This window comes from Phocoena sinus, chromosome 6, assembly GCF_008692025.1.
Source record: "Phocoena sinus isolate mPhoSin1 chromosome 6, mPhoSin1.pri, whole genome shotgun sequence".
Taxonomy (NCBI): domain Eukaryota; kingdom Metazoa; phylum Chordata; class Mammalia; order Artiodactyla; family Phocoenidae; genus Phocoena; species Phocoena sinus.
This window is the reverse complement of record NC_045768.1, coordinates 53,256,678-53,278,721: the sequence shown is the minus strand read 5'-3', so window position 1 is coordinate 53,278,721 and position 22,044 is coordinate 53,256,678. Positions and strand designations below refer to the sequence as shown.

Genomic DNA, 22,044 nt, shown 5'->3' with positions numbered 1-22,044 from the left:
GACAAAGGATTAATCTCCAAAATTTACAAGCAGCTCATGCAACTCAATATCAAAAAAACAAACAACCCAATCCAAAAATGGGCAGAAGACCTAAACAGACATTTCTCCAAAGAAGACAGACAGATGGCCAACAAACACATGAAAGAATGCTTAACATCACTAATCATTAGAGAAATGCAAATCAAAACTACAATGAGATATCACCTCACACTGGTCAGAATGGCCATCATCAAAAAATCTACAAACAATAAGTGCTGGAGAGGGTGTGCAGAAAAGGGAACACTCCTGCACTGTTGGTGGGAATGTAAATTGATACAGCCGCTATGGAGAACAGTATGGAGGTTCCTTAAAAAACTAAAATTGAACTACCATACGACCCAGCAATCCCACTACTGGGCATATACCCTGAGAGAACCATAATTCAAAAAGAGTCATGTACCACAATGTTCACTGCAGCTCTATTTACGATAGCCAGGACATGGAAGCAACCTAAGTGTCCATCAACAGATGAATGGATAAAGAAGATGTGGCACATACATACAATGGAATATTACTCAGCCATAAAAAGAAATGAAATTGAGTTATTTGTAGTGTGGTGGATGGACCTAGAGTCTGTCATACAGAGTGAAGTCAGTCAGAAAGAGATAAAGAAATACCATATGCTAACACATATATATGGAATCTAAGAAAAAAAAAATGGTCATGAAGAACCTAGGGGCAAGACAGGAATAAAGACACAGACCTACTAGAGCATGGACTTGAGGATATGGGGAGGGGGAAGGGTAAGCTGGGACAAAGTGAGAGAGTGGCATGGACATATATACACTACCAAACGTAAAATAGATAGCTAGTGGGAAGCAGCCACATAGCACAGGGAGATCAGCTCGGTGCTTTGTGACCACCTAGAGAGGTGGGATAGGGAGGGTGGGAGGGAGACGCAAGAGGGAGGAGATATGGGGGTATATGTATATGTATCGCTGATTCACTTTGTTATACAGCAGAAACTAATACACCATTGTAAAGCAATTATACTCCAATAAAGATGTTAAAAAAAAAAGAATAGCAGAGTACAAAATAAAATCAGTATACACAGAGAATGGTGCAGCAAGGTATGGCAGGGTATCATTCAACAGAACACAGCAGAAATGGATGCAAAATCCCTTACCTCTCCATCTGGTCCCAGGGCAGACTCCTCCCCCTCTGCATTCTCTTCAGCCTTCTGCAAAACAATGTCAAATGTTACATGTAAACCAAGAAAGTGGGTACAGGAAGGACCTCATGGCAGCTTGGTGGTATATAACAGTAATTCATTACTGCTTATCATCATCCAACAAAGCTTAGGAATTAATGCCTTTTCTTTGTGTTTCTCTTCACTCTCTGAGACAAGACGAACTGTGTACTTTATTGGCAACTTGCAGGGGGTCAGTGAAAGCTGGGTGTGACTCAGGCCTGGCCCACTAGAGGTGGCTGGACTGTGTCTTCCAGGACCCCAACAGCTTAAGATGTGGCAGCATCAGGACAGGGGTCAGAATCCCAAATGTCCTTGTGTTTGGCACTATGAAGACAAATCCTGACGTAATCAGCTCAATTTTCCCATTCCCTTAGCAAGTTGTCTAAAAATGTCCCCTCAAGAATGAATTCTGAACCGCTCTTGGGTTATAAAAATGCAAAATCATACAAAATTCTGTGAGTTCTCTGAATTTTTATCATTCTACCTAATTGGCTTTCATAATATACAGTATTTCCACAGTGTATGTATATGGGGAAATTTGATGCAGATACTGTGATCTCATGAAAAATTCTGTCATCTTCCATTTCTTAAATATTCCAATATCTTAGCCCATTAACCTTTACGTGCCTCAAAGGCAGCCTAAATGAAAAGCTAGGATTATGTCACGTTTTGTACATACCCGAGAGAGCCTCATCTACAAGAGACACAAAATAGTCTAAACTTTCTTACATTTACAACGACCTCTTCGACAAGTGAAATCCTTAACATCACCTTTACAGAATCCTTATTTTAAAGTTATTCTGTGTGGTGTGATTAGAAGAAAAACAAACAAACAAACAAACAAACTTTAGTCATTTCCTTTATCAAGACATTTAAGAAAATGAGCTTTCCTCCCCTGGGCTCTTTAGTTAATTAAAAATATACATAATGATACAGAATCAATATTAACTCCACTTTGTTTACTTAAGGCATTGACTGTGTAATACATTTTTGCTTCCCATGAAAATAACTCAGTTGTCTCTTGACAAAACAGCTTTTACAGAAAATGTTTAGTGGTGAAAATCCAGCCTTTTGTCCATACTGAGGAAGGGCAGTTCCCGTAAATGTCTGAAATTTTATAGTTGTTTGATAATTTTCTTGCAAAAAATACATGTATGTAAGTATGCCAAAACACAAGGCATAAAAAAATGTAGCACTTCTACCAAAGAGTAGGAAATGAAATGCTCTCCTTGGTTATGATTTCCCAAGAATTTAATTTTCTATTTATGTCACCCCAAACTGAAAATATTTACAAGATCAAAAGAAATGACCATCATGGAAAAGCATCCCTATGTCTGGGCTAGGGATCCAGAGAACAATGGCAGAAAGGCTCAGAAAAGGGACCATCCCTGCTACCAGCCTCCCTGAAGATCTCATTTTTGGAATTCTCAGGCACTATATTCAGGCAACTCTTTTAATTAATGGGAGAAAGTCAATTAATCCCACCATTCTTTCCATACAAATCAGAAATTAGCTACAAATCTGGCCAACAAAGAAAATCAGATGAGACCATGAATAAGCCAATTTTCCAATATCTAGCTAGTGGAACTGGATCACTATTTCAATGAACAGGACATTAAAAAGCTTGGAGGACCATAAATAACAGAATCAAAACTATTCTAAAGAATACTCTTCTGTGAATCTGCCGTAGACTAGACAGGCTGCTTTCTAAAAACTGCCTCATAATCAGGCCTTTCCATTAGTTAAATTCCTCTAAACTAATTTTTAAATATCTGGTATCAAATTTGACAAGCAATGTAATATCTGACTTAAGAAAGTCAGCTCTGGAATTAGATGAACTGCGTTTGAATGCCAGCTCTGTCACTAAGCGCAAGAGTACTTAGCTGTGTGATCTCGACCAAGTCTCCGTGTCTTGGTTCCCTCTTCTGTAAAACAGGGACAGCAGCGGTCCCTACCTCATAGAGCTGCTGCAGGACTGGATCGTTATTTCAATATGTACAATCCAGTGTTACATGTAATAACCACTGAGACTGTCAATTTCCACAATGTAAAAGAATCAGTGATAGTCCGAGGGCTATTCTTTTATGTCTATATAAAACTGGCTATAGCACTGTCTGAAAACTGCTTCATACGGTTACGCAGTCAGGGATTTCCGTCTGTTTTGTTCACTCATGTATTCCCATACCTACAAGGGGCCCCGGCACTTAAAAGGCACTAAATAAATATTTGAAGGATGAATGAATGAATGAATGAATGCGCCAAGAACAACACTTTCCACTTAGCGTACATGCCATCAATTAACATTATTTTAATTAGGTGACAATATATGTGCAAGTCATAAAAGAGTTAAGAGCACACACACGTTCCTCACTGAACTGGCGCTCTATGAGACCTTCCCTTGCGTGCCCTGTACTTACACCCAGTTCAGCTATGTTATTCTAGGAGGTGGAAGCCAGATGGCAGTCTACTCTACAGCAAGAGGTGTCAAGTTCTCCCATCATGCTTTGAATTCCTTCAGTTTGGGGACAATCTCTGGTTGGTATGCTTTCAGAAATCCACATTCTCACATCCAACTAGTGCTCAACCCTCAATTCTCTTCCGCTGCCAGAATTCCCTTTGTGCGTAGCTCAAGGTCAACTCCAAACAGACTGTGACCGGTACTACGATACTGGAGTAACCTGGGACAGACTCTGAGCACCTGGTGGGATGGCCTGCAGCTGATGTGGCCGCGGCTGCCTGAGAGAATTTCATATACAGTGAATCTGCAGCATGTGACTGCAAACACATCCTATCAATGTTGCCGGCTGATGCCGGAGCTTATTTCCACTGATTAAAACAAACACAAAGAAACAAAACCGACTGCAGTTCATCCACTAATCAGGAATAAGGAACTCCGTACTGGCTTCTTCCTATCCACAAAAAGTTGAGAACTAATTACCCTCATGGAGGGGAGGGAGGAATGTAATTATGGAATCGGATGTGAAGCAAATTACTCCTAACCAAAGACAATCTGGCTTCCCGGTTAAGGCTGATGTCAATTCATACCCTTCCTTTAGGAATGTTCATGAACAAAGCTACGTGCACAGCTACCCCACTTTCCTTGCAGAGGCTGTATAAAATAATCAACAACGCTGTGTGGAGGGAAAGATATCCCCAAACATGAAAACCCTGTGGAAGCTGAATTCAAGAAAATGGGCCTCACTGGGGTACTTTATGCAGATTACCACAACACAGGACACAAACAGCCTCACTCCGTAAAGAAAACAGCTTTGTACCAAATATTTTACAATCTATATTATAAAGTGAACACAGTTTATCCCCCAGCAGGTGTTATAATATGCTGAAACATCATTCAAATGTGTTGGCATCTTAAAGACTCATTCTGCTTCGAGGGAAACTTAAGATTTTCAGAAACCGCTTGGGTTATTTTTACTGTCATTTAAGAGGACCTGTGAGCATTAAGATAGGTGATCAGGCAATAAAAAAAAATACCCAAGAATATCAAATTAACAGGCAATTGCGCACTACTTAAGTTGGGCCTTGCAGAGAAAACCAATTCCAACGTTTTGACTCAAGTAACTGGTCAATCCAGTTACGCTGGACTTTGATCCAAATTTCTGGTTTCACCCATTTTGACACTGAACTTATCAAATAAATCTAACCATCATGGCATCGTGTTCACCTACCTTTACAATAGTCACTACACTCAAATGCCCAGGATTGCCTTAGAAACTTTCTTTCACCTACAAAAATCTCCTTGTGGAGGCAAACCGCAAAAAGCTAATCATCTTTGGGGAAAGGAGATAAAAGAATTGAGAAGGACTGGAGAGTCACTCAAATTTAAAATAAATGCCTCAATAGCATTACTACTTTGCACCTGATGCTCTTTTCACTGAAAATTATACCGAGGGGCTTCTCTCTAATTGTCGGCTGTCTTCCTATCACTATACTGATCGATACACTATGCCAGAAAGGTCCCCCCTCCAAAACATCACAGATGCACGTGTAACAGTGTTTGATGAGAGAGAAGGAGAACAGAATAAGTTTCAGAAAGAAAGACCATGACGAAGAAGTCATTGGACACAGCACTCCCCCCCATGGACTCTCTACGTTCTCATTAGTATCATGGGTTTCCAAGAAATGTCACAATAAATACCAAGGGTGTCGTTCTGTTGGTATACACCCCAGTGAAAGATTTGGGGGAGGGGGATTAAATACTTTATACTTTACTTTTGGCCTGAAGTCAATAGCTGGGGAAGCTGAACCTCTTAAATGACCAGACTTTTCAGCAGTAGGTGTGTGGGTTAGGGGGCTGGCATGGGCTCCCAACCACAGCTTAGGGAAAGACATACCCTAAATCTCTGTAAGAAATACCTTATTGTTTGGATATTATAGGCCAAGTAATTAGACAATTCTCTTTCTAGGATCTGGGGAGGAAGAGGGAAGCAGAGTCTGCCAAAAATAAGAAATCCTCATTTCCCACTGCAGGCCTCCACGGCCAAGGAGCCTGTCGTTGTCCTAAAAGACATTCTACCTGATAATATCGAATTGATCCTCACCTAGAAAAAAATGGTGGCCACTTATTTTCTCAACACCACAGAGAACATACAGTAAGGGGAAAAAGAAGATTTTATTTTCAGAAAAACCTATAACCACATTTCAACAATCACGATCCTACATCTATACCACAGAATTGATTGATAAAACAACTAATATTTACTGAGCACTTACTATGTCCCAGGGAGCGTCCTAAGTGCTTTAGGTAAACTTTCCTATGTGAGCCTCACAACAAATCTAGGCTATAGGTCCTGTTCCTATCACCTTCTTACAGATCGAGAGACTGAAGCACTGGGTAACAGATCTCTTAATGAAATATCTTACAAGGGAATAAGAGCAAATTAGTGTTCTATGTTTCCTTATGCAGTTATGAATTTAAGAGATTGCGTACCAATGTGCTTTAGACAGTAGTCCAATTTCGTAAGTTAGCACGTTCAATCCTATTTGCATACGACGCCATTTCAACCTGGGGTCCCCCAGTAGATATAAGGGAACTCGCATGGCAGAGGATGGAGACCTCCAGGTCATGCTAAGTACCCATAACCGTGTATTCACCTTGTCACACTGCAGAGACTGCTGTCACCGAATCAGATATTTCAATACTTGAAAAATTATTCCTCCTCTAACACCTAAGTAGATACATAGAGCTTCTTTCTTTTTCTTCCACTTGAAGGGCGTTAATGGAAGGCCAGGTTGAGATCGAGAAGTTTCAGAATGATTTATAAATGTATACTTCATAGAAGCGGCTCTAATGGTGAGAAGAGCAAAACTAAGCAAGGTCCTGAGAGGTTAAAGGAAACCCACTCTATTATTCACTAACACCAAGTAAACCTGATCAACTCCCCAAGAAAGAAAAAGGCCTTCTCTGTTACACCAGGGCAATTCCTTAAAAAAATGATACACTAGTTTAACACTGAGTAAAAAAGTAGCCCTTTTCCAGTTAAACTGCAAGGTCCACCATACTTACCTTTGACGGCACAGTTCTTCAAGTTACCTGTATCTTGTCCTACAAGTGTTGCCACCAGTTCAATGCTATTAGTTCACTGAGTAAAGAAGCTTTCTCAAAACAAAGATTTAGGGATGCCTTACTTAATTAGAAAAAAAAGCAAAACAGAACCTGCAGATAGATGCAGCACGATATTCACTTCTATGGGAAATGCTGAAAGGGACAGCACAGAATTTTTAAGTGTCCACATGCAGGTTCCCTCCCTGACACAGAGAAGCTGGAACAAACAACTCTCAATCATTCACTCTAATGGAGGGAAGAAGAACTCCAGGTAATCCAGAGTGTCAAATAATCAGCTTTTGAAAGCATCCATTTTCTTTGCACTTGAATTAAGGTACATCTAAAATTGGGTAACTCACTCTGAACTAAGTCTTAAAACCCCATGAGACAGTTTTCAGGAAGGTCTAGGAAGGAGCCCAGTTTCTTTTTGTCCTTTCTTTATCCAAGGTCTCCCAGCAAGATGGCCCAGGAAGGAAATACGGCCTGATCTCCTTGGTCCTGCTGAGGGCAGGGGGAGCTCAGATGCGAGGCATCCTGAGAGCATGTCAGGGGAGAGGGAGAGGGCTGCTAATAAACTAATAATTCTGCACATTCCATCATGTGAGCTCATCAGCGGAAGATGCCCAGAGACAGCCACCAGGCAGACTGGAGTCGCTTGGGTACCTATTATTCGTTTGCCAGGAAACCAGGTCCCAGTTTTACTCCCCGCCTTCCTTCACAGCATTCATGACAGTTTATAATTATATACTTGGGTGCATATTTGATTAATGTCTCTCTCTCTCTCTCTCTAATTAATTAAGAGGGCAAGAGTGCTTTTCCTCACCACTTGCACTCTCTCTCCCCCAGCATCTAGCATCCTGCCTAGATCATAGTAAGTGTTCAGTTAATATTTTCTGAGCAAATACATGAAACAGAAAGAATAAGTGCTATTAGCAAACCTGAAAGCAAGAGTCTGGAGGTAGAGAGTCAACCTACAGATGATGCAGTGTTGGCAGCATCAGGAAAAATACTGACAGGTTCCTGCTCTGTACAGATTAACATAGAAACAAAGGCATAATCATTACAGCACAATTATGTATCTTTCTTTGCCTATGATGATATAACAATCTAATACTACTGCAGCAGTCCATTAATTAAGAGCCAGAAGCTCATATCTGAGCCATTAGCTTTTAATCACAAAGAAACACAGACTACGAATGGTAGTACTAAAAACACTAACAGTGACCTTTTTGTGACAGTCTCTGCAAAATACGCCTCAGGATCAGGAAAAACTAAAATGGTCATTTCATGGGGTCCGCCTATGGAATATGAGAGAATTGTTATCTGCTTGCCATGTGCCAACTTTAAGTCAGAAATTGGGAGCTGGAATTTTGCAAAGTCTATAATGCGACCTTGACAAGAAAATGAGGTATTCCTCACCAAAGAAATGTCGAAATGCAAGCCCTGACTCATCCCTTGTTCACCTTCACAATAAGGGAAGCTATCTTATACTAAAGAAATCAGGTGCAGAAGGTGCCTTTTCAATCACTTATTCCTCCTCCTTAATTATGAAACAGGTATGAGAATTCAGGAGCCATGAAATTAATTATTTTTTTGAAAAACATTTTGTGCAATTATTCAGTGCAGAGAAGAAATGATTAAACGCTACCAACCCTCAATCTTCACAATTCTAACGAACACTTCCTGTCGATGTTTATACCTGGGCCAATCAGAACTGACCGTGAAAACAAAACATCCACCGAGAACTATATTAGCAGACTACTTAAGCTTCAAAGAGGCTCTACATTTACAGGTTACCCTTGAATTGAGATATAGTATCTGCAGAGTAGAGGTTCTAAATCTTACCCCTTCGTTTCTCATGATAAATTGGATTATTTTACATAAGACTATTCACTGTTTTCTGTAATGACCTAAAACCCTGACTTGCACATCTACCTTAGTGTAAAACCGGGGCAGCTGAACTGAGCGAACAATCTTGGCATCGCTGTCTGTCCAAAGAAACAGGCTGAAATATGTTCTAAAAGTATCCCAAAGCTATCTCTTCCATCTTCCTCTGGCTCCTTTCAATCTGAACGTAGCATTTTCGTCTTCATTTTCACTCCAGTTTCTTAACTCAGCAGTCCCCTGCCTCGCTGGCATTGCACTTGAGCAAACATTTCTTTGTGCCCATGGTTTTCCTTTTTCTACCGACCGTGTGTACTTAGTTTCTGAATGCTGGGTGAAACAGTGGAAATAGAGCCAAATATACATCCTGTCCATCATGCCGCCATCTCCAAAATGTTGCCTAGTACACCTAGTACATCAACCCGTTTATATCAGCAATGTTTGCGATACAATCATCTAAGTCTCCCACTAGTGCGGTAGGAAGTACCCATTAAAGGGCAAGACATGCCTAAAACTGGTCGGCGACCACACGTCCCCGGTTCAGCCACAGCCACTCAGGTGCTCACCTTCCTCTTCTTCCTCCTCTTCTTCTTCTCTTTGGCCGCCTGGGCTTGCTTGTGCTCCCAAACCAGATTAGTCAGGTTGGCTACATACTCATCCGTCTGCTGCAAAAGGTACGCTAAACGCCTATCTTTCTTTTGATCGATCAGTTTTCTGTAGCCCTCTTCATCTTCAGCCTATTAAGGAAAGAAGAGCGTGATCAGAACATAATAAAAGTTTGCAGACGACACCTTTTTCCACTCCTCCCTCCCCTCGATGGTCTGAACTTCGGTGGTCCGCGCAGCACACCGAATGATTCCGGCCACCCGAGTTCTCGCACACTGTCTGGGAATAGGGAACACACGGAGGTACAATGCCTATGCCCCGGGACACCAGAGTTCACGGCAAGGTCAACACACATAACTATTTGTGGGGTGTGATCAAGCACTCTGAGAAAACTTTTCATTCTTTTGTGTTCCTTTAACTGCGCAAAAAGTGTTAAAATTTGAGGATTCACCATCTGAAACTTATTCTTAACTTTATATTTTGGAAAGTGTCAAATATAATCAAAAGTAGAGAAGGTAGTATAATCTCTCATATAACCAACACCAAGCAACAAAAATTAACTCCCCATGGCTCCTGTTTGTTTCGCTGCAGCCCTTCCCCCACCTCCTCCCTGCAATCCCAAACTGGATTGTCCTGAAGCAAATTCCAGACATAATAGCTTTTCATTCATAAGTATTTCAATAAGTACTTCCAGAGGCAAGGAACTGAAATAGGTTTTGAACAAATAACTTTTTATACTTAAAAGCATTACAAGGACATCCCTGGTGGCGCAGTGGTTAAGAATCCACCTGCCACGGCAGGAGACATGGGTTCGAGCCCTGGTCTGGGAAGATCCCACATACCGCCGAGCAACTAAGCCCGTGTGCCTCAACTACTGAAGCCCGCGCGCCTAGAGCCCGTGCTCCGCAACAAGAGAAGCCACCGCAATGAGAAGCCCGGGCACCACAACCAAGAGTAGCCCCCGCCCGCCACAGCTAGAGAAAGCCCGCGCTCAGCCACGAAGACCCAACGCAGCCAAAACTAAATAAATAAATGAATTTATTAAAAAAATGTGGTTGACTGGGAGGGATTTTGGTCACAGGTCAGCACTGCATGATGGGCCCAGATGACCGGAGACAAGTCATTAGCACCTGAAGCCTGACAGTGCTGAGCCATAAAACAGACACAGTACTTCCCACTTCTACCTCCTGTTAAGCAATATTATGAGGTTAAATGGAATAAAAACTTATGCACTCTGGGTCATTTCCAGAGAAATCTTTTTATAAATCCCAATAAAAGGACATCTCAAAAATATCTTCCTCGTGTGATGCAGGATAAAAGGAACACACTGCAAAATCTTTTAAGAGGCAGCTCCTTACAGAGAAGCTTAGGTTTTTCAGTGCAGGGGTGTCCCTCCAGCATTTGCCCGAGTAACAGCAGCCTCATCACTCCGTCTGGCTGCTGGCTGCCCCATGGCTGAGCAGGAACCTCAAATGCTATTATAACTGTAATTGCTTTTGGTTATGGTTGATCTCACTTGAAGAAAGAATGATAAAAAAAAAACTTCAGTGTCTCTGTTATCTGTATATTCCATCATTTAATTGCGAAAATTAATGATTTGCAAATGCCTAATCATTAGTGTCAAGCCAATCTGTTACTGAAGTTCTAATATAGTTTCACTTCAGTTGAATCAGACACATTTGACTGTTCCCTGCTCAAATACTATAAAATGGTCTCCCCAGCTAGTTAGCCATCTCCTGGTCCCCTCCCTCCCAAAAAACGAGAGGGAGGTAGGAGAAGGTGGTAAGACTTAGTAGACCCCGGACACAGAGTCTTTTAAAATATGGTGTTTACTCTCCGAAATCCAAAAAAATTAATGACAAAAAAACGCAAACCGTAATACCAGCCAGGAAGACTATGTCATTTGGAATTTTCCAGGGACATAATTATGGGTTGAGGCTAATGATTTTATCTTCATCCAGTACCCAGGCATTACATCCCAGATAGAATTTGCACGTCTCCTATCAATATACATTACACACACTTTTCTAAAATCCGCGGTGTGCTCTGAGGTCCGATTCCAAAAATAAATGGCCAATAAACTCAAATACGCAGGCCAGTGATATAAACCAACTCCTTCTGTGTTTAAATATCCATTAAAAAGTAACGGTGGAAATGAAATGACCCATGAATAGCCTTTGACAATAACACGGCTATGATCAAAAAAGCAACATTTCAAAATTAACTTAAAAATCACTTTTTAAACTGTTAGAGAAAAATTTCTGCCAGAATTTTGAAGCACCAGCGGCTTCAAAAAAAGAGAACTTCTTAGATTCCAAGACACAACTTCATGAGATATTCATTCAAAACAACTTGTGTCATTAGTCTCAAAGAGGCAACACTTTAAAAAGAACTGCCGTTTCCATCCTTCCAGGTCTGGTGATCAAAACTCCTGCAAAATATAGTACCTGACTTCATGTAAAAAGCTATCATCTGGGGCTTTCCTGGTGGCGCAGTGGTTGAGAGTCCGCCTGCCGATGCAGGGGACACGGGTTCGTGCCCCGGTCCGGGAAGATCTCACATGCCTCGGAGCGGCTGGGCCCGTGAGCCATGGCCGCTGAGCCTGCGCGTCCGGAGCCTGTGCTCCGCAGCGGGAGAGGCCACAACAGTGAGAGGCCCGCGTAGCGCAAAAAAAAAAAAAAAAGAGCTCTCATCTGAATAACAGTGCCACCCTAGGACATGGAAACCCTATACTCATCAGTGGTAGCCCTAGATTTGTGGCACTGCACTGTCTAGGAAAGGGAAGATATTTTTACTCCATCCCTGTGAAGTTCAAAGGAATGCATTAGTATATTTGATAAGCAGCTTTTACTCTCTCCTTCTACTACAGCATGTTTAACATTCTCAGTGCAGATGGCCGTGAGGGGAGCATTTTCCTGGGTTCCTGTAGGCAGGCCCCTTACCATCAATCTCCGCATTCTCTCCTTTTCGATCCGCTCCGTCTCCTTCTTCTGCTCCCTTTCAGTGTTGGCGTGCCAAGTGGCCACTGCTTTGGAAAGCTTCTGGATCTTCCCGGCCACAGACCGATGGTACTCCTTAAAATCTTTTGCATGCTGCAAAATACTGTTCAGGTATTCCTAAGGGATCCAAAGCGGGGAGAAGAGAAGGCTTAAAATTCAGTTCCCAATGTCGTTGGAGGTTGCATCATAGTACAGGGAAACTCTGTGTATTGAACAGCCATGGGGGACTAGAACCTATTTTGGGACAGGTGCCCTGGTGTGTCGCCATAGCTGAGGTGTGGGCTATGTAGTGGTGGGAAAGATGACCTCTCAAAGTTCGTTTTGGTGCCAGCCGGTGGAAGAGAAGCCTCCCCGGCCTTGAGGGTGTGGCCACGTGAAAATGGAAAGATCAAAGGCTGAGAGAGACCTGCAAAACAGTGATGATAAAATTTAAAGCAAATCACTCCCAGATAAACCTCAGGGAGACGGGTGTTTCCAGTGAGAAGCGTGTTACAAAAGTAGTGTTTCTTCTGCTCTCACTTAAATACCTTAGAATTGTCCCTCAAAAGAAGTTTTATAGGAAGCAAAAATTGCCATACATCTTTTGTATCCACTTTTTAAATAAAGAAGGGGAAACATAACCTTATTGACACTTAAGTCCAACACTTTTCAAAACAAAACTTAATCGAGGCACTAAATTAAGCACAGAAAAACAAGTAAAATTCACAGGACTACAACACGAGATCAGATCCTACATCAAAATATTTCCAAATCCCTAGAAAGGAATGTTTTAAAATATCTGCCCCTGTGAAACCTTCAACTGGGCCCTTGAAAAGCCCAGGATACTATATTTATATCTGTGATAAAAATAACGGTTTGCCCTCTTCTTTCCAAGATCCCTCTGCCCCAGGACTTTGTTCTAGGAAACCCGCCTGTGCCTACCCAGTCAGCAGCATCCCATGGGGTTATGAATTTGACACGTGATTGGAATTCAGAAAGCAGGGTCCCCCCCACCCCCTTATCCTGTACTGACCGTTTGCGTGTCCTTGCGGAGGTCACCTACCACTCTGGCTGGGCCTAGGTTTCCTCATCTATGAAATGGTGTGGTTGGACTACGTAAGCTCCCGGGATCCTTTCTGTGATGTTCCCACTGCCCGCAGTTGTCCATTTTTCAGTGGTTCTGACTCCGCCCAGTTTCTTGGTTAGCATCTCTGTCAACGGCGGGGCACCCAGAGCCCGGGCCCAAGTACCTGGTGCTTCTGCCGACGCTTCCTCTCCTGCTCGATCTTCTGCTGCTTCTCCAGCTTCTCCGTCATGCGGGCTTCCCTCAGGGTCTGGCGCTTGCTCCGTTTGTATGCTTTGGAGTTGAGGGCCGTCTCCAGGGTCGTGTCCCGTCGCATGCAGGCCACTACCTCCTGTCTCAGCTGTCAAGAGGGGAGCAGTTAGAACACCTCCCCAGACGGAGGCCAGACCCCCGTCGTCCCCTGCCCTCCATTTAGTGGAGCCGAATGGTGACTCCCTGAGTTTCTCCATCACAGTTGGCCTTTTAGGAAACAAAGGGACTACATCATGCTGAATGTATATGGTATTTTCAAAGATGCTCTAAGTTTTCTTTCCAAAAAATTCAGAGAGGGAGCAAGTACGGCACTGTTAACAGTAAAGAGAATAAATCAGTAAGTAAGCAGAGGATGTCTTGGCTTTAAAATAAATTGATTCACTCTATTTAATTATCCTAATGATATTAATTAGTTAATAAGCTTTTTACATTTTTTTACTTCACTGTAAGTGCCAGGCTAACTTTCTCTTTGTGCTTAAAGATTAACGTGAACAACGCTGGGCAAAAAAGAATAGAAGAGTTACTTCCTGCTCATGTGAAGGAGCTGCAGACATGCAAACGTGCTAATTCATCATCTCATGTAAAAGACGGGAAATACTAGTCTGGGCTTCCTCCCACTCCTAACAATGATATTCTTTGCAAGATACTTAATTTTTTTTTTTTTTTACTGTATTATGGACTTCTTTTAGATCAGAAATATAGTATTTCGTTCATATTGTATGTTACGTGGTGGTAAAAGGTGGGGGGTGGAAACATGCACTGAAATAGCAATTCGACTGAATCTGAAATCAGCATCCATTACAGCTAATTTCATTGGAACACTTCACAGATAACAGATTTTTCAATAATATGAAGCAAAAACCAGAAACCAATCAGAATCCAGCATAGTGAAGCTAATTTGAATCTAATCTTATTCCTGAAAATACTCATTTAACCAAATTTTATTAAACAGCTTATCAAGGCATTTTATGAAGTTACCTGTAAGAAAGAAGCAAATGGAGTGCAGAAAGTTTTTTCTTTTTTCTTGTTTTCCTTTCTTTTTTTGTTTTTAAGTTAAGCTCTAATCTACTCTCACAAACCTACGGTCAAGTAGCTGCCAGCCACCACGATGCCCCTCTTGTGACATTATAACCAACAAGGCAAAACGTATTTCCAAGTTCGTATGACAATAGCAAGAGGGATGGCCTTGTGATTTTACTCACATCCTCCAACAGACCAAGTCATGTAATTCGGTACTTCCAAACTACTTTCAGTCATTAATTATTCATTTTGCATGCCCCGAGACCTTCACCAAACAAGCCCGTCTGACTGGCGAGGAAGCATTCCTTTTCCCCTTTGGCTAAATGCTGCTGTGTGACGACCAGGGGACCTGAAGCTTTGGGGTGAGAAGGCAAAACTCGCCAAAGTGAAAATTAGTTCTACTTCATTCCACTAGTTTCCTACTGATTTAGCAATTATAAAATAGATCGCTATGCTAGCCTTTCTTTTTTTGTTGTTGGTACGCGGGCCTCTCAGAGCACAGGCTCCGGACGCGCAGGCTCAGCGGCCATGGCTCATGGGCCCAGCCGCTCCGGCGCATGTGGGATCTTCCTGGACCGGGGCATGAACCCGCGCCCCCTGCATCGGCAGGCGGACTCTCAACCACTGCGCCACCAGGGAAGCCCCTATGCTAGCCTTTCTTAATCAGTGACCACTAAGAACATAGCAAGAACAATAGATACAAATTCACTGATAAGTCAAATATGGGGGTCTGATGTGATGAAATGCTCCAAAAGTAGGTGTTGACAAATAATCAACAGTTACAAACCAGTTTTATGTATTTCTATAAACAATGAGCTATTTAGTTGAGTGGCTTTCGTATTTGTTAAAATGATTTTCATAGTCACGGCTAGGATTTTACATTTCTCTTTACAAAGAAGCTCTGATCTATCACCTTCCTGTTTTCTTTGAAACCATAAAGGCAAACATGAGCTATCCCATCTGTTCTCAAGGTTTCATCTACAGTAACAAAATGCCGTAACTCTGACTTTGGAAACCATAATATGGAAGAAAAAAATGTCTCTGATGTACAGAAGAGAAAAACAGAAATAATAAGCAGTTAGTCTTCATTACTTTTAGTTCTGTGCTGCTGGTCGAAAAGATACAGTCTTTTACTAAGTTTATATCTTTATACCAATATTGAACGACTTAAGGAAACACACAGATCACACTCTGGAACAATTATATTTATTTCCTGCACCTCAAATGTGCTGGGGAAAAGGTATTACCTGACGCTGGAAATTGAGTAACCGAAGTGCTTTCAGTTCCACGGTTGCTTTGGTTCGTAAATCTGGTGGCAAAGAGCCAGGGAGATTTTCCAGTTCCTGTATCCTATGGGCTATGCGAGCCTGAAGTCTAACGGAGATAATAAAATGGGGGAGGGGGAAGGTGGAAATATACATTACAGTCTGGTCTTAAATGATAGACAACAACCTTAGGTTTAAGTTCACCTTCCAGATACTGACGGCCAATTTCTGATACCCAACTAGATTATCTGATGTTAAACAGAGAAAAGCTACCTTTGCATTAATGCAGACAGGTGCTATATTACTTAACACTTTGGCCTTCTTCACAGCCTCTCTCTAACAGCCAGGAAGGAAGGCTCAGAATACATCTAGGAGGAAAGTCAAGCCCCATGGCTCCCTCTGAAGAGAGAGAGAAAACGAGACAGGAAAATATGACTTGCTCCCGAACGCCTGGCCAGCCAGAGTGCGGAGCCGAGACGACGGAGTTCTCTTTCTAACTTCTAGTTCTGTCCTAAGGCAACGGGGCCATTTGCCTTCCTTGCCAAGGTGCTGACGATGACAGCCAGTAAAGCTGAGTGAACAAGAGCAGTGTTAGGTGCTGAGGTCACAGAAACCAGCCAACCCAAAACATTCAGAGAGAGAGAGCGCGCTACCAGCCACAACCATTTCCTCTGCGAGCAGTGCTTGCTTGAGAAAAGAAAAGGCAAATTAGGCATTTTTAAAAATCAGGTTTGGAGCAGCAGTAAATAGTAAACAGTTTTTAAAAACGAAGAGTTTCCAGAAAAGGACTGCCAGGGAGTCTCATTCTGGACATCATCAAAAAATAGAACTATAGGTACTTCCTCACAATACAGGCAGAATAGAAAATAAAAGACTTGCTACTTTATTCATTTGGGATACTATTACTGTTAGTCATAGAAACTGGTTTTAGGGTTCAACTGGATCCTATTCTTACAAATAATTACAGGCCATCTAAATCTATTTTTAGAATGACCTCCCCCCAAATTTGGGGCAAAACTGTCTTGGAATAGATTTCGACAAAGAAAGAACAGTAAAAGGTAGTAAGTTAAACTAAACTAATAGTAACTCCACTAAGTTAGGTGCATTTAAAGCACAATTTAATTGTCTCTCTCTCTCTGTCTCTCTCTCTCTCTCTCTCTCTCTCACACACACACACACACACACACACACTCCTCTACAAGGTAAATGCGCCATTTTATTGAAGAGAAAACTGAAGTTCAGAGATATTAAGAAACATGTGGACTTCACAGAGCCAGTAAAGGAGAGAGCCGAGGCTGGAACCCTCACTGGCCTGACACAAACACCACTGCAACGATACTGCAGATAATTAAAATATACTTCCTAACTGCAAACTCCCTTGGAACTCAACTATAAAAATTGATAATTAAAGATTCTGTTAAAAATTAATATTATGCTTTTCTCAACCTTTATGATGCTGTCTGTTGATATAAAAAAGTAAAACCTTCTGTGACTTAGATGTTGCAAAATATCTTGATAGTTCATATAGCCCAAATATCAAAATGAGGGCATTTTTAAAAACTTAAGAGTTGTTTGCTTTGGTAGAGAAATAAAATATCATCTTTTTCAAAACTTTAAAAATGATAGTAAGGGTAATGCATCATTTTTCATTGACTTCATTGACAATAATATTCTGACAGATTCCTCTTTTATTTGGTATATACGTGTTATTAATTCTGATTTACTAAATGATTTATCATTGTAATGTGTTATTACTAACATTATTGTTATTGTGTGTTATTTCAACTATGCATACCAACACAAACAATAGTACTTTTAAATGGTTTAACCATGCAACAGACTAAAAATGTGTTAGTTCGAGCAACAACAATAAACTTTCAGCAATTTATTCTCTTGATCAAATTGTTCAGACTCTCCCAACTTTCCTCCACATTCCTTTTACTATTAATACTCATGGGATTCTCATCACAGTTTAAAATTTTTCTTTGTATGAAACAAACCTTTACTTTCTTTAGCCAATTCAATTTCTTAAATACGCACATAACCAAAAATTCCCAAATAGAGCAACAGGTGATGGATCTTAACGATTAGGATATTAAGAGAAAAATCTATTACAGATCCTTCTCAAATACATAATTTAAAGGGAAAAAAACTAAACCAAGATAATTTTACTTGTGTAGCGTTAAGGCCATACTAAAGGAAATTTAGATACTACAGCAGGGTGAGATATGGTTATTCTGCTTCCTTGGTTCTAGATTTATTGCAGACCCTTTTCATTTGCCTATCGCAGAACGTTTTCAAACTATCCCTTGGTATTGTGTTTTACTCTGTTTGACAAAGTGGGTCAGGTGCTACATTAGAAGAATGGCTGCTCTTTCCTTAATCATCCAAAGGACTATGGAACTAGGCCTAAATAAATAATCTTAGGACAACCGGGCTGACCGTGTAGAGACTAAATCACACTGAACCGGGAGAGGGGGGAGTTGGAGAGCGGAGAGGAGAAGTAGGGAGGTGGGGAGGTGTGGAGTGGGGTAGATGGAGCCTTGGCTGACTTGGGCATGGGAGGGGGTGAGGGGTTAGGAGGGGTGCACTTCTTCCTGAAATGACTGCTTCCCCAAAGGGCCTAGTAATTTGTCAGTGAATTTCAGATTCCCCAGCACAAAAGAATCTTTCTTTTATGAAAGGGAGGCAAGAAGTTCAAAGTGCAAACGTGCAAACTATAGGAGAAGAGGAAGGGTAGATTCCAAAGTAAAATTGTATGCATTCGATTCAGCACACGGTGTGTGTGTGTGGGGAGTAGCAAAGGTACAGGAGGGGCTTCTTTTTACGTAGAGAATTTTATCTGCGTGTGTGTGGTGGTTAATAGAAATCTTCGTTTTAAATAATGCGCCTCTCCAGACAATTTCATCTTCCCATCAGTGGGATTCAGCAGGTAGCCCGATAAGGAGATAGATTCAGGATTCTAAACTTCCCGAAACAACAACAGATGTAATACTGCATAACTGCGGGAGACTCATTTAGGGTCCTCACGGGTACAGAAAATTGAAGCAGAATTAGGTCGCTCAGGTTTTTCATACAGATTGAACAGTAAATCAAGAGGGCTTACTGTTCTGACAAGAAAAAGAGTTCCATTAAAGGCGACAGATATTTGTTCAGGTCCAGAGGAGAAGTTTATGATTCCTGTAGGAGAGTGACTTGAACAGAAAATGACACTGGTACATTTTGTTCCTTCCAGGAGCTGAGTGACACCTTTTAAAAAAGAGAGAGAGGGAGACTGACTTTTGGCAACTCTGCTGAGGAAGCGGCTCTTGGTGATTTCTAAGAAGGAATTCTCAGGGTTGCAATGGAGACCAGGGCAGGACAAAAAACACGGTAAGGGACTATGCTGGCTTCCTGAGGCAAGGAGGCTATACTACTGTTTTCATACTAAATTCTGACTTGATACCAAAGAGGGCTCACATAATTCAAAGATGTTCTTCTGATATAAACTCCTTTTAATGTGAAATATATTTCTTTCTCACACAAACATCTGTGTAATTTACATGCTAACGTGATAATTCGTGGAGCACTTCTGACCAACCCTCTAATCCTAGATGGAAGTACAGTTCCATCATGAGAAAAGGATGGTCTAAAAGAAAGGATCCAATTTAAATGAGAACAAAATGTTTTTAACTGAAGAGTTTGTATAGCTCTGAGGCAAAGTGTCCATATGCAGAAACTTATTTATGCTATTACTGAAAAAAGAAGATCAATTTGTCAAAATTCTGATTTTACGAGGAACAAGGAAAAGCGGCCAAGTGACTTAAAAGTAAAAAAAATTAAGATTCTGACAATTTCCTTTCAATTTTCATAGACAAGGTAAGTGATATTACAACAGTCAAAGAAACGAACATCTGTTAAAGAATTTCTGACAGGTGATTTTTGCTCAAACCAAGTTTATGAAATTATAAAAGAGACTTTTTTAAAGACCTTGCTCAAATCCTCAATCAGGAGACAAAGATACACTGGACTCTTCCTATCAGTGCTAAAGGGTAGTAAGCCGTTCTCTCAAAGAGGGGCAGAAGGAAAAGAGTTTTTTAGCTGTCTTTTACAAGTGCCTAAGGGACTTAATCTAACCCTTTTTAAGGGATAAATATAACTAATCTCTGTAGCTGGACAATTTATCTTCATAGAGGCAGAAGCCAGCTACTGCTCTATAACTGAAGAAGACAAAAGATGCCCCTACAAAACCCTGCTAGTGTAAACCTTAGCTTCTTCTCAAGAGGCCACGGGAGACTTCAGGCCAAAAGACCCACCAGCTTTTTGAACCCAGGCTTGCCAAATCAATCACTTCAAAAGCCAGGCGGCTTAACAAAAAGAGGAGACATTTATCAAGTAATAATAATAATATGAAAAAGAGCCATTCCACCACCTTCTGCAATGCTTGCAATTTAAAAGATACTGATAGATACTTTTTTTTTTTTAATTGACACAGGTGTGGAGGACAAAAGCTTTCCACACACTGGAATAGGCTAAATAGTACCGATTAATACTGAATACTTTGGGAGACCATCCCTTCAGATCATTTTCAAAAGAAGTGCTAAAATGAGCTCATTACAAGAAAGGCCTGCAAATACAATTCTGGTAAAAATGAAAAAAGAAGGTTTAGGAGTCAGTAAGCGTGTACACGCACACACCCACCCACCCACACACACAACATAGGATGAATAAGGGGGAAAAATCCGGATGTATTTCTAGGTATAGTGTCTGTGTTACGAGGGTAGTTCATGTGATTTAACAAAGGGACTGGTAGCTCTGTACCTTCAAGATGGGAAAATAACGTTAGCTCTTAGGAAGTCAGAATTTCAGAGTAACCAAACGATACCCCTCTATCTCATTTACTGTCTTTAAAAAAAAAAGACTTTTGACTTTTTTATTCAATAGCAACATAAAGAAAGGACTGCATATGAAACGGTTTTTCTGCCCCAAATGAGTACACAGTGCTAATATTTGACTTTTATACCACACTGCGATTATTCACCCAACAGAATCTGCCTATTAACACTGAAATATCAATTGATGATGGGTATCTAGCTCTCTAGGGATATGTGAAAAGCTGAAAACAGAAACATAAAAGCTCTTAAGTGAGGATTAGTAATAGCAGTGAGAATAAAGTTACACTCTTCATCCAAAAAGGCACACACATTTAATGGCAAGTTACTGTGATTTCCTTCAAAATAACTCTTAAAGCTGGTAACTTAGTATTTTAATATAATAACAGATAAGTCACGTGTTTTCCAATAAAGAGTAAGGTAATGTTTTAAAATAAGGGCTCCTAGACATTATTTACTAACATCCCCTATAATTTTTAAACCTAATTGTCTTTTAACTTAAATCATACTTGGGAAATAATAATAATAGCTAATATGTATTGAAAGTCCTTGTATCATTTTATCTTCTCCCTACAAAAGATACTATAATACCCTCTTTTAACATAGGAGGAAACTGAGTCACAGAAAAACGACGTAACTTGAGGAAGGCAACACAGCTAGTTAGTGGCAGAGCATGCTTTCTGGCTAACTCCCAAAACCGTGATCTTTGTTTCATCTTATCTTGACTCAGTACTTACTGGACTCTCTTTCTGGTTGACATTAACCATGTACATCAAGGATCTGCTAACTACAGCCTGCCAGCCAAACCCTGCCCATAGCCTGTTCTCATAAATCAAGTTTTACCGGAACACAGCCAACACAGGGGCTTTCACACCATCAGGGCAGAGCTAAGTAGTTATGACAGAAACTCTAGGGCCCTTTACAGAAAAGGTTTGCCAATCCCTGATTTAGATAAATGTGCCAAATCAGGTGAAAATGAAGTTTTTGGAGTAAGAGTTTAAATAAGGACCCCATGTGAAGACACTTACATAGGGCCTAGCCCAAAAGCTAGACCAAGCCACAGACCAACAAATGCATGAACTCAATCAAAGAAGACATTGCATCATGCTACTGAAGTACCGCCTTAGTATCACTAGATGTGTCACTAACCTGAAGGTTAGGCCAACAGAACACTCAACATCTGAGCCGCTTACAGTCGCCATTCAAGGACAAACTGACAAACCAGAAGGAAAGTGCATAATCTAAGTGTGGGCTGACGGCCTTCCTGGATCGTTAGGAACTCCGGGCTGG

General features: G+C 41.1%; 1 protein-coding gene across 8 annotated transcripts in view; it reads right to left on the bottom strand.

The window, feature by feature from the left end:
* The window catches only part of SMARCA2 (SWI/SNF related, matrix associated, actin dependent regulator of chromatin, subfamily a, member 2), a 179,082-nt gene that overhangs the window by 124,907 nt on the left and 32,131 nt on the right, over window positions 1-22,044 (bottom strand). For all 8 annotated transcript variants that reach the window (XM_032634486.1, XM_032634492.1, XM_032634490.1 and 5 more), the window contains 5 exons: window positions 15,866-15,992; window positions 13,513-13,686; window positions 12,227-12,400; window positions 9,245-9,415; window positions 1,166-1,219 (listed from right to left, as the gene is read on the bottom strand). In XM_032634486.1, the coding sequence (XP_032490377.1) occupies window positions 1,166-1,219; window positions 9,245-9,415; window positions 12,227-12,400; window positions 13,513-13,686; window positions 15,866-15,992 (700 nt within the window). The remainder of the gene's footprint in view (window positions 1-1,165; window positions 1,220-9,244; window positions 9,416-12,226; window positions 12,401-13,512; window positions 13,687-15,865; window positions 15,993-22,044) is intronic.